Source organism: Drosophila miranda, assembly GCF_003369915.1.
Source record: "Drosophila miranda strain MSH22 chromosome Y unlocalized genomic scaffold, D.miranda_PacBio2.1 Contig_Y1_pilon, whole genome shotgun sequence".
Classification (NCBI taxonomy): Eukaryota; Metazoa; Arthropoda; class Insecta; order Diptera; family Drosophilidae; genus Drosophila; species Drosophila miranda.
Window position 1 is genome coordinate 42,832,281 of NW_022881603.1, and position 13,253 is coordinate 42,845,533.

General features: G+C 43.0%; 1 protein-coding gene across 1 annotated transcript; it reads left to right on the forward strand.

The window, feature by feature from the left end:
• Positions 1-11,671: 11,671 nt before the first annotated feature.
• On the forward strand, positions 11,672-12,635 carry LOC117190479. The gene is made up of 2 exons (XM_033395550.1): positions 11,672-12,445; positions 12,523-12,635. The coding sequence occupies exons 1-2, from the start codon at positions 11,687-11,689 to the stop codon at positions 12,529-12,531; spliced, it is 768 nt and encodes a 255-aa protein (XP_033251441.1). The 5' UTR covers positions 11,672-11,686; the 3' UTR covers positions 12,532-12,635.
• The last annotated feature ends 618 nt before the right edge of the window (positions 12,636-13,253 follow it).

Here is a 13,253-nt window from a genome sequence, read left to right on the forward strand (position 1 = left end):
CAGCTTCGAACCCTCATAAACAATCTCACGCTCGAAATGGACCACGCGTAGCCGATTGCAGGCAATGTAAACAAACACCCTAAACTGGAAGTTGAACATAAAACAATAGATGCCGCACTAGAATCCAGCCGCACTAGAATCCAGCCGCACCAGAATCACGCCACTCTTCAGAGATCAATTACGAATCGATTCTCAAGAATCACACCATCCTAACTGACCAATCAGAGGCCCTATTCTCAGCCACCCCAAGTAATGCAACACCGATAATACGCAGCGGAAGCCTTTCATCAAAAGCCGCCTTTCCCACATATCGATCGAGTCACGTACTCCATCTCCGAAGCCGAAGTCGAAGCCAACTCCTCCGAATCCAAATCCGAATCCCAAACCGAGCATCATAATATAAATAGTCTGCATCTAAGAAGCCAACTCAGTTCTGTTCAAGACAAACGTCAATCGCGACACCGTCGGAGAATTCAACAAAAGTTAATTCCGTTCAAGACTTCAGACCTCAGTCATCGTCGGGGAAATAACTAACCAATGTACGCTAAGCTTAAGTGAAAGAATAAAACCTTTTTTAAAACGTAAACTGAAGTGTCGCATATTTAATTGGCGCAACCGGTAGGATCTCAGTTAAAAGTGAATCCTTTTTTTAAGACGATCAATTGGCGTAGTGACAGTTACAGTGCGTAATAACCTACAGTGATCAGAGAAAAAGTAACGCTAATACTAAAGAGATCCGCCAAAGAATCTACACACGATTGAAACTCAATTAATATTAAAAAAAATAAATAAATAAAAAGAAATCAACATGCCGCTAACAGAAATACACCTGAACCAAGCCTTGAAGTCAATCAGGCAAATTCCACCATACGACGGATGCCAAGAACGCCTTAGCTCGTTCATAAGCAGGATTGAGTACATCTCCGAATTGTACCCAACAGAAGACATCCGGCAACAAAGCATCATGTACGGAGCCACTGAGGGTCAACTGTGCGGACGAGCACAACTTTTATCACAAAGCCTTTAACCCAACACCTGGACCGATCTAAAAGCAGCCCTAATCAGCAAATTCAACAACCACACTCCATACGAAACGCTGCTACAACAATTACACGACACCAAATTCAATGGGAATATTCGTAAGTTCGTAGAGGAACTAGAAATTAAGTCAAATGTTATAGTAAGTAAACTAAATCTGGAGACTAGCCCAGAAAATAAGATAATCTTTAAAAACGCTCTGGCAAATGCCACCAGACATACCATAGAAGATGCTCTACCCAATAAACTGTTCATCATTTTAGCAAAGAAAGACATTTCTACTATGGCTAATCTAGAAAAATCAGCTCAAGAGTTAGGAATCTACGAAAATTTCGTAACTGATAACAAGAATCACGAACACTCAAGAAACGGAAATAACAATCGTAGGAATGTTGGAACTTATTACCCTCGCTATAGTAGTAACGATTATAACAATCAAAACCCAAGTACTTCCAGAAATAATCTTGGATCGAATCGAAATAATGCAGGAAATAATGCCGTAAATAATAAAGGATTATTTAACGAATTTAGAAATTCCTTAAACCAGGCAGAGTCCAGAATCACACAAACTATCAAATCAATCAGACTCAGGCAGGTAGCAGTGCACCTAATCAGCCAGTCAAACGATCTAGGGAAAGCCAAAGCGGACAAATGAAAATGGATGTAAATTTTCAGCAGAGTGCCTCGGAAGAAATCGAGGAAGACCATATATAGAAATAATCGTAAATAATAAAAAATTAAGAGGTATCGCGGACTCGGGATCGTCAATAAATATAATAAAAGAAAACTATACAGATTCCAAAGTCGATAGCGACAACCTCACCGTCCATACCATCAATGGACCCGTCCGTCTGACTCAGAGCATTACACGTAATGCAACCAAAAACTGTCCGACAAAACAAAAATTTTATATTCATAATTTTTCTGAAAATTATGACATACTCTTAGGCAGAGAATATTTGATGGCCAGCAAAGCAGTCATCGATTACCGAAATGAAACGGTAACGTTAGGAGAAAGGTCATACCCAATCATCCAAAGTGGAGAAGCAATTGCCGTCGGCAAGACCGCACACAAAGGTGATAAGCCATCTTCAAAGGAAGATATAACTACACCTAAGTGCCTTGACCCATCTCCTGAAGGAGAGCAATACTTCGCTTCCGCATTAGAGAATGAATTAAGGGAATGCAACCAGCTAAGGTTGGAACATTTAAATGACGAAGAAAAGGAGAAACTAAAGAAAGCTCTCTATGAATTTAAGGACGTGCAGTATAAAGAAGGTGACATTTTGACCTTCACTAGTACTATAAAGCACGAAATTAAAACCCATCACGAAGATCCTGTATATCGTCGACCATATAAATATGCTCAAATACACGATCAAGAAGTGACTCAACAAATCAAAGATATGATTAGACAGGAAATCATTCGTAAGTCGAACTCTCCCTATTGTGCACCCATCGCTATGATACCAAAGAAAATAGATGCTTCAGGAAAGCAGAAATATCGTATGGTAGTAGATTATAGAAGTCTAAACGAGGTGACAATAAAGGATAAATTTCCTACACCCAGAATGGACGAAATACTAGATAAACTAGGTAGGTGCCAATATTTCACAACAATCGATTTAGCTAAGGGATTCCATCAAATTCCTATGGAACCTAGCTCAATCGCAAAAACAGCTTTCTCCACGAAGCATGGTCATTACGAGTTCACTCGTATGCCCTTTGGGCTAACCACTGCCCCCGCTACCTTCCAAAGATGTATGAACAATCTGCTAGAAGAGTTAATCTTCAAAGATTGCCTCGTATACTTAGACGACATCATTATATTTTCCACTTCATTGGAAGAACACCTGTTGTCACTAAGGAGAGTATTTGGAAAGTTGAGAGACGCCAACTTAAGGCTACAAATGGATAAGTGTGAATTCCTGAAGAAAGAAACGGAATTCCTAGGCCATGTAGTAACAACTAACGGCATAGTTCCTAATCCAAAGAAAATATCTGCCATAATAAAGTTCCCAATACCCAATACAACCACAAAAATAAAATCATTCATAGGTTTATGTGGATTCTATAGGAAATTCATTCCCAACTTCGCTAATATAGCAAAACCTATGACACTCAAATTAAAGAAACGAGCAGTCATAGACCCAACAGAGGAAAAATACGTCGAGGCCTTCGAAAAATTGAAAGTACTTATCACCTCAGACCCCATCCTCGCATTCCCAGATTTCAACAGAATGTTCACGGTAACAACCGATGCAAGTAACATTGCATTAGGAGCAGTGTTGTCGCAAGAACACAAACCAATCTGCTATGCAAGTAGAACCTTAAACGAACACGAAATCAATTATTCAGCAATAGAAAAGGAATTACTAGCTATAGTTTGGGCAACTAAGTATTTCGGATCATACCTGTTTGGTAGAACGTTTGAGATATTGAGTGATCACAAACCCTTGATTTGGTTGAATAACCTCAAGGTACCAAATATGAAGCTACAACGATGGAAGATCAAATTAAATGAATTTGACTTCAAAATAAAATTGTGGAGATAATGTTTTTTATCCCCAATCGGCCGACTAATTATTTCGAATTAAATAAAACTCGGCGCAGAAATAAAATTACGATATGTTCTTTAATGCGTGACATCCAAATTGCAAGTGTGGCTTGCCTGCCCTTTACATTGCCGCTCCGATCGCTAAGCGCAGCTTCGCTCGGCCGACGTCGGTAGGCAGACGCAAAGCGGAGATAGCGAAGAGCGAGCTGGCAGAGAGCGTTTAGCAGGGCAAGCAAGCGCAGAGCTTTAACAAACAAATGAGTGACATAGACATAAGTAACAAACAAAATAAGCGGCTGAGGGCCAAGAATTAGGTGCTATTTGGCAAGCAGCTAATCGGCTGGGTTCTGCTCCGAACATTCACCCCCCGTTGGAAGGCAAAGGCTTTCAACAGATCCATCCTGAAGGGGCAGAACCGCTATTTTTCCAACGGCCCTCTTGAAAAGGCCTTTTTGAGTGCGGATGACGGCTACTCTGATGGTTCCATCTTTTCCTGGGATGACGCTCTCAATGCGGCCAAGCGGCCACCTTAATGGTGGCAGCGTTTCCTCCTTGATCATGACGAGCGCTCCTAGCTTTCTGTTTGGAGACGATGACCGCCACTTGCTCCGCTCCTGAAGAATCGAAAGATACGCCGTGCTCCATTTTCTCCAAAACGCCTGCTTCATTTGACACAGCCGCTGCCATCGACTAAGTAGGTTGACCCGGAGATGCGCCACATCTGGCTCGTCGAATGCAGCTTTCGGGGCTCCATTGAGAAAGTGGTTTGGCGTGAGCACATCTAGATCATCGGGACTTTCTGTAATTGCATAAAGCGGACGGGAATTTAACAAAGCAGAGATTTCACAAGCCAAGGTCTGAATTTCATCAAGAGTAAAAATGTAGGTCCCGACGATGCGATGAAAATGATATTTAGCTGCTTTAACAGCCGCCTCCCACAAACCCCCAAAATGAGGTGAGCGAGGGGGGATGAATTTCCAGTCGATTCCACTAGAAACGCAGAGATGTGACACAGCCGACGTATGAGGATCGCTGAGGAACATTTGCCGAAGCTCCAAAAGCTCATTTTTTGCTCCTACAAAATTTGTAGCGTTGTCTGACCAGATGATTCGAGGTTTGGGACGTAGACTTATAAAACGCCTTAATGCTGCCAGAAAGGATTCTGTAGATAGATCCCGAACGACTTCCAAATGAGTTGCTTTGGTGCTAAAGCATACGAAGACAGCGATGTAACATTTGATAGGGGGCCTGCTTCTGACTTCCGGCTTGGGATAAAAGGGTCCGCAAAAATCAACGCCCGTTGTGTGGAATGCTGGATTAGTCCTTACGCGATCCGCAGGCAAGTTTCCCATGATATGTTCCCTCAGCACTGGCTTCAAACGAAAGCATCTAACACATTTGCGAATGATTCCCGCAACATATTTGCGTCCACCAATAGGCCAGAATTTTTGCCGAAGCAGTCCGAGCAATCCTTGAGCTCCTGCGTGGAGAAACCTTTCGTGAAAGAAGATAATAATAGAGACAGTGACAGGATGTCCCTTAGGAAGCAGGATCGGGTGCTTCGCGTCGTAGTCCAATTCGGCATTTTGGAGGCGGCCTCCAAAACGCAGCAATCCAAAGCTATCCAGAAATGGATTCAGTGAGGCCATCGTGCTTTTTGGGGTAGGGCCTGTTTGCTGGCGAGGGCCCTTATCTCTTCCGAAAATTGTTGCTGCTGTATTGCCCTTATGAGCAAATGCGTACCATTTTTGATGTCGATTACGGTAAGTTGACCCTTCGACCGCGCTATGCTTTTGTCCTTGAGAATGTAGAATCGATATATGTAAGCAAAGACGCGCTGCATGGATCCGAATGAGTTTTGAAATTTGCAATCGTACGATACATCCCTTTCGTTTGAAACAACCAATGCTCCATGACGACGTTCTGGTACATCGGTCGGCAATTGCAAGCCTGCAGGCCACTCTGAGCTCTCAAGACGCAAGAATGGTGGTCCAGAGATCCAAAGGCTGCTATCCATTAGTTCAGCGGGCGTGGCTCCACGTGATATGATGTCGGCAGGATTAAAATTTGTGGGCACGTGATGCCAAGTCATTCCAGCGGTGAGCTCCTGAATCCGCTGAACTCGATTAGAAACAAATATATTAAAATTCAATGGTGATTCTCGAATCCAGGCAAGGGCTATGGACGAATCCGACCAGCAATGTATTTGGCATGGAGCTGATAATCCCTTAACTATGGTGGACACTAGTTCGGCTAATACGAGGGCAGCGGACAGCTCAAGCTTGGGGATAGTCATACATATACGTCATACGCGACTCTGGATTTAGAGCATAAGAGATGACTTTGCACAATGCCAAGAGCTTCCGAACGCATGTATACACAGGCGCCATATGCTGCTTGGCTCGCATCAAAAAACGCTTGCATTTCTAATCTGGCTTGCTGCCGAAGCACGTAACGTGGAAACTTAAAGTTTTTAACCATCGACAACTGCGAAGTCAGCTCAATCCAAGTCGTATGTAGATCCTGGGGCAGGCTTTCGTCCCAATTCAACTTTAGGCTTTCGTTCCATAGCGACTGCATAAATATTTTAGCTTTTGTGATGATGGGAGAGATGAGCCCTAGAGGATCGTAGAACCTAGCTAGTGTAGACAGGACCGAACGCTTCGATATTGGGCCTGCAGCGGTTCCGACGGGAGCGAAGCTAAACAGAAGATTGTCCGTGGTGGGATCCCAAACTCGACCAAGCGCCTTGGTTACTTCAGTCCCGTCATGAAAGGTAAGGAACTTTTCGCGATCCGCCTCCGATACGCCTTCCAAAGCAGCGGGTTCATTGGAACACCATTTACGTATGGGAAAACATCCTTTCGAAAGTAGCTCCTTTACCTGCTGACGAATCTTGATGACAGAATCAATGCTGTCCCCTCCAGATATGAGATCATCGACATAGAAATCTCTTCGAACAACATCAGCGCCAAGCGGAAAACGCAACTCTTCATCATTCGCCAATTGAATCATAGCACGAATTGCTAAGAAAGCGGCAGCTTTGGTTCCGTAAGTAACAGTCTCCAACTTGAACACCTGAATCTCCTCCTTCGGGTCATTGCGCCATAGGATGCACTGCACGTGCGTATCGGGATGGGAAACGCGTACACAGCGGTACATTTTGCAGATATCGCCACACAAGGCGACTTTAAAAAAGCGGAAACGAAGTAGAGTTATCAGAATTTTAGGTTGGATGGTGGGTCCAGCCATAAGCGCATCATTCAGTGATACTCCAGACGCTGTTTTGGCAGATCCATCGAACACTACGCGTAATTTGGTGGTTGTACTATCCTGCTTGTGGACGCAATGGTGAGGCAAGAAGTACTGCGGGAGGTCTGACTGCCGCGAAGCTGGCGACATGTGTCCTAAATCACGATACTCCTGAAGAAACTCCATATATTTTGCCTTAAGCTGTGCATTTTTTGCTAGCTTCCTCTCCAAATTGAGAAATCTACGTAGCGCCTGCTGATACGATTCTCCTAATTCCTCTAGACTGAATTTGGTTGGCAAACGCACGGAGTAAGCTCCGGACTCTAGGCGAATGCAGTTTGTGACGAAATGCTGTTCGCAATGAACATCTTCCTCCGAAATTGATGAGGGCGAATAATCTCCATCGACTTCCCAAAACCGCCTTACAATATCGCACAAATTAGTCTCGCAAGCGGAGATGACAGGGGGATCTTCAACGGCTGCTAGCGCCGCACGGGCTTTCTCAGAGTTTTTAATACTTCCTGACACTATCCAGCCAAGTTTCGTCTTCTGCAATGTTGGCAATTGGTCTGACAGTCGAATCTGTCCAACGCACATTAATTCGAAGAACAAACCAGCACCTATCAACAGATCGACACGCTGGGTCTTGGCGAAATTAGGATCAGCTAGTTTTAGATTATTTGGCATTGGCCAATCCTTTGCGTCTAGGCCGAAGTTAGGCTGCATTCCTGTGATTGAGGCAGTGATAATTGCAGAGAGGAAACCGCGATAGCTTTCGTCTTGAGATTGCAGGACGATGTCCACAGCCTTGCTGGATGGTAGAATTGACTCTCCAATACCGGCGATTTTAACGTGAGACGGGTGAGGATCTAACTGCAGCTGATTGGCGAGTCTCGATGTTATAAAGTTAACCTGAGAAGCGGAATCTAAAATGGCACGACATGGAATAAGCGATCCAAAACGGCCCCTGACATATACGATTGCAGTAGCTAGCAGCACGTTTTGGCTAGGCAGAGATTTTTGACTCGAGGGGGGAGGGCTAATATATTTGCTTGCTACTAGGGCACTTGCAGGATCATGCTGGGTCGATTCCGTGCTCGGCGACGGCAACTCAGCGTCAGCGCCCGACTGCATGTGGAGCAGTGTGTGATGCTTGGCTTGGCAATTTCTACATGCCCCTGACTTGCAGCGTTGCAATGAATGGCCTTTGTTGAGGCAGTTTAGACATAAATGGCGCTTCTTCACCTGCTTGTATCGAGAAAAAACAGGGAGATCTATAAATGCCTGGCATCGGGATATGTAGTGATCGGAGGATTTGCAATACTTGCATGTTGAGCTATTATGATCGTTAATGGAGGTGATTAGGGTGCTAGGTTTACTTTCTCCCACCTGCTGGCTAGGAATTGTTACCATAGCCGATCCCAAATTTTCCAGCATCCGACATCTTGCTTCCAAGAATGAGGCCATGCTTGACCACCGAGGCAATCCTGACGTCGGCAAGTTATCTTCCCATTTCTCCTTGGTCTTGTGGTCCAATTTCGTGCCTATGATGAAGATCAGCAACCCATCGGAAATCTCCTGCGGGGTCGCCAAGGTCTGAAGTGCACGCAAGTGCGAATTGATTTTATCGCTGAGCGCGCGCAAGCCGATAGCCGAGCCCTTCTCCACCCCTTGCAGCCCGAAAATAGCCTTGACGTGTGCCTGAAAATGTAACAATTTATTATCGAATCGCAACATTAGTAAATTCAACGCCTTGTCGTAGTTCTCCTCAGAAAGTTCCAAGGAACGAATCGTTTCCAGCGCAGCACCATCTAGACATCCACGAAGATATTGGAATTTTTCGATGATTGGTTTACGATGGTCTTTGTGCACCATTGTCGAAAACATCGCGCCTATACTATTATAGGCGAACAACGACGAATTACCCTCGAGAGTATGCCGAGCCGTTGAATTGGCAACATTTACCGTGCGAGCAGCCATCAACTCCCGCGACAGCCTGGACCTAACCTTGACATAAACATTCGAAAAGTCCAGCCGGGCATCATGGGCTAACTGCAGGAAATCCAGCCTTTCAAGGCTCGTTTGAGCGGCATCGAAATCCGCATTCATTCGCTCGATCTGCTCTAAGCGAGCTTGAAGTTCTGCCTCATCTAACTCGGCAAGCTCTTCCTTGGTGAGAAAGCGATCCATGGCCTTTAGTTGGCGCGCGATGGACTCGGCCTTGTGCTTGTAGAAATCTACATCACTCGGCATTGCTGCGTTCGCGACATTGGTAGGCTCAGGTGCTGCCATGTTGAGGTTTTAAAAGAGTCTCTCAGCACGACCGAAAAAGACACCCTGTATACGTATAAACGTGGGAACCGAAAGCAAATGGATTACAGCTAATGCCTTTAGCTGTGCGGCTGTGCGAGCTGTCCGATTCCGCTTTGTACTCCGCTTGTGTGTATTAGTGAGTACGCTGCACTGCCTACCGCACTGCACTGACCGAATTGTCGCGACAGAGAAATTAATAGCCAGCAATGCGTGTATGTAGGTGTATGTAAGTGTGTTTTAGCACCGAATTGTGCTTAACCGCCGAAAATTTGCTAGGGCTAACGAATGTCGATCGCGAATGATTATTAATTGACACTGCAACTCAGAGATCACGTCGGGGTCACCAAATTTTATGTGGAGATAATGTTTTTTATCCCCAATCGGCCGACTAATTATTTCGAATTAAATAAAACTCGGCGCAGAAATAAAATTACGATATGTTCTTTAATGCGTGACATCCAAATTGCAAGTGTGGCTTGCCTGCCCTTTACATTGCCGCTCCGATCGCTAAGCGCAGCTTCGCTCGGCCGACGTCGGTAGGCAGACGCAAAGCGGAAATAGCGAAGAGCGAGCTGGCAGAGAGCGTTTAGCAGGGCAAGCAAGCGCAGAGCTTTAACAAACAAATGAGTGACATAGACATAAGTAACAAACAAAATAAGCGGCTGAGGGCCAAGAATTAGGTGCTATTTGGCAAGCAGCTAATCGGCTGGGTTCTGCTCCGAACAAAAATATTTACCCGGAAAGGAGAACCATGTAGCCGATGCGCTATCAAGAGTAAAGATTAACGAAAACCTACTCGGGGAAACCATTAATAGTGATTGTGCAACGGTCCATAGCGCGCAAGAAGATAATACAAATTATATTCCACTTACAGAGAGACCAATCAATTACTATAATAGGCAAATAGAACTGATTAAAGGTAATGAGGATAAGGTAGAAACATCCCACTATTTCCACAAGATACTGATAAAAATCACATATACCGAAATGACAGAATCATTAGCAAAAGATATAATAAAGGAATATGTGTGTACCAAAAAGAGTGCACTATATTTCCATAACGAAGTAGACTTCCCACTGTTCCAAAGGTCATTCCTGGAGATAATCAGTCCAAATCACTTCACTAAACTGATTAAATCCAGTACCAAACTCATAAATATTCCGAACTACTCCGAATTCAAAGAACAAATATTGAAGAATCATAATTGGTTTAAAGGAAAATTCTACTACCCCGATTATCAAAAGTTAATCCAAAATATTATCAATGAATGTCCTACGTGCAACGTTGCTAAAACTGAGCATCGTAACACCAATCTAACCTTCGAAATCACCCCTGAAATACAAAATATCAGAGAAAAGTATGTCATGGATTTCTATTTGGTAGGCAATCAACAATTCCTATCATGCAATGATGTATATTCTAAATTCGCTACCCTTGTAGAAGTTAAGAGTCGTGACTGGTTAGAAACCAAGAGAGCCATCATAAAAGTCTTTAACGAAATGGGCAAGCCACAGGGAATTAAAGTCGACAAAGATTCAGCCTTTATGTGCGCAGCATTGCAAGCATGGTTGAATGCGGAAAATGTGAAAATCGAAATCACTACCAGTAAAAACGGAGTTTCTGATGTAGAACGACTACATAAAACGATCAATGAAAAATTAAGAATCATTTCAAGTGAGGATAACATAGAAAACAAGCTCACAAAATTCGAGTTAATTCTATACATTTATAACCATAACACGGTTCATAATACTACAAAAAGATCCCCAGCTGATATCTTCCTGTACGCCGGACTACCAGATTATAACACTCAACTGAATAAAGTTAGGAAGATCAATCATTTGAATAACGATAGAATCGACTTTGAAGTAGACACACGCTACAAGAATGCACCCCTAGTTAAAACAAAAACAACCAACCCGTTTGTTAGATTGTTTAGTATTGTTAGATTGTTTAGTATTATAACTCTACAATTGTATTTACTATTAACGTTGTACGAAATATCGTAAGTATCGATATGAATTATCATCCGATAGTTCTAGTTCTGCGAACTAGAACTATGAGAGAACGAGTGATCGGAGCTGGGGTTCAATCAACACTTTTGGCGGTATCGACAAGACGAGGAGGTTAAAAAGAATTAAGTAAAAATAAAATCATAAAAAGCACGAAACATCCGTGGACCTTTTGCGCCAATAACTTCAGAAGTGGGATGGTAGCCATTTAAAGTATCTGCCTACATAAGTATTTGTCTACTGGCATCCCCGACAACGAGTATTTTCCACATTTTATAAATGGCCGAGGAAACCATGGCAAACATTGACAAAGAAAAAATTGTAGAGTGGTTGCTGGAGAAGGAGATCATTTTTTCCAGCCAGCGCAACACTAAGGCAACTTCGTAAGCTTGCCATAAGTGGTGGAATGGACGAAGTTTCTGAAAGTCCGGTGAATAAATCGGATATTGAATCGGATGGAAAAGTGTCTGAAAATGGTAATGGACAACTACATATATGACCGATGACATCCGAATGGTCAAGCAACTTATTGCCCCTTTTTCTGCCAGTGAAAATGATGAAGCCTCTGAATGGGTCTTGAATTTTGAACGGATTTGCGGAGGCGTGAACGAAAGCAACAATTTTAAGCTTTGTTGTGTGCGCATGTTGATGAAGGCGGGAACAGAGGCGGACTTGTTCATGCGTGTCGACAAATCAAAGACTTACGACGAGTTTAAGGGAAACTTCCTAAAAACTTTTGGCCGCAGCAATTCAACTGCCGACGTGGTACTTCTGTTGAAGGAAACCTTTTTCAACCCGGAGAAAAACTCCGTAATGGGATATATTCTTCGCATGGAAGAAATTGCTATGCGTGCCGACATCGAAGAGAAATTGACAGTGCAGTTAATCGTTGATGGTTTTCGTGATCGATCTTCCAGTATCGCCTTATTGTATTCAGCGTCGACCATCGGAAAACTTAAGGAGCTAGCTCGACAATACGAGGCTTTGAGGAAGAGTACCCAGACGAATTTTAAGCGCACTGGGATGACCGCTTCCGGAAATGACCGGAGCCAGGTGCGTTGCTATAATTGTTCAGCACATGGCCATTATGCTTCATCGTGTCCCGCACCTAAGCGGGAGAAGGGATCGTGTTTCCAGTGTGGATCCATGCAGCACCAGGTGAAGGATTGCCAACAGAAGCCTATGCCAACCCAGCGTTCCGTGGGTACAGCCAGCAACCCGCCAATGGACGACAGAGAGGAGAACAATATTTTTGTTCCTATTGTTAATCAGGTAGGGGTATATTTTTACACTGATATAAAACGCAGGTATCAAATTAAATTTCATTCTGGCATGTTGGACACCGGTAGCGCTATTAATTTGATGCAGCGCTCGGCGATACCTTATGAAAATTTTGATGGTGTACTAAGACCGACAGAGTATTTTGGAGTTAACGGTTCGAGAATAAGCATTTTTGGAAAAATAATTGTCAATTTAGTTTTTCATAACATTGAAAAATAACTTATATTTTTCGTTGTACCAAACAACTATATTTCGTGTAATGTCCTTCTGGGGCGCAGTTTCCTTGAAAATTATGGAGTAAAATGAATTTTTAAAAATGAAATTGAAAATGTAAAGCGAGTTACGCAAAGCAATATGGTCTCAATTGAAAATAGAGTATTAGTAAACAGTGACTTAGATGAAAATAGAGTATTAGTGAACAGTGACTTAGATGAAAATAGAGTATTAGTGAACAGTGACTTAGATGAAAATAGAGTATTAGTGAACAGTGACTTAGATGAAAATAGAGTATTAGTGAACAGTGACTTAGATAAAAATAGAGTATTAGTGAACATTGAGAGTGACCAAATTGAAAATGTAGTATTGACAAATAGAGATACTGAGATGATGTTATCAGATATCAACAAGAATGGATTATTAAAGGATGAAAATTATGAGAAGATTAGTGACCAATTGAATTGTAATAACATTGACCTTTTATTGAAAGATAACGAGCAAAAGCATATGGCAAGTGAATCATTAGAAAGAACCGACATAGATATACCGTATATATATAGTATTGAAATAAGAAAAGAAGAGG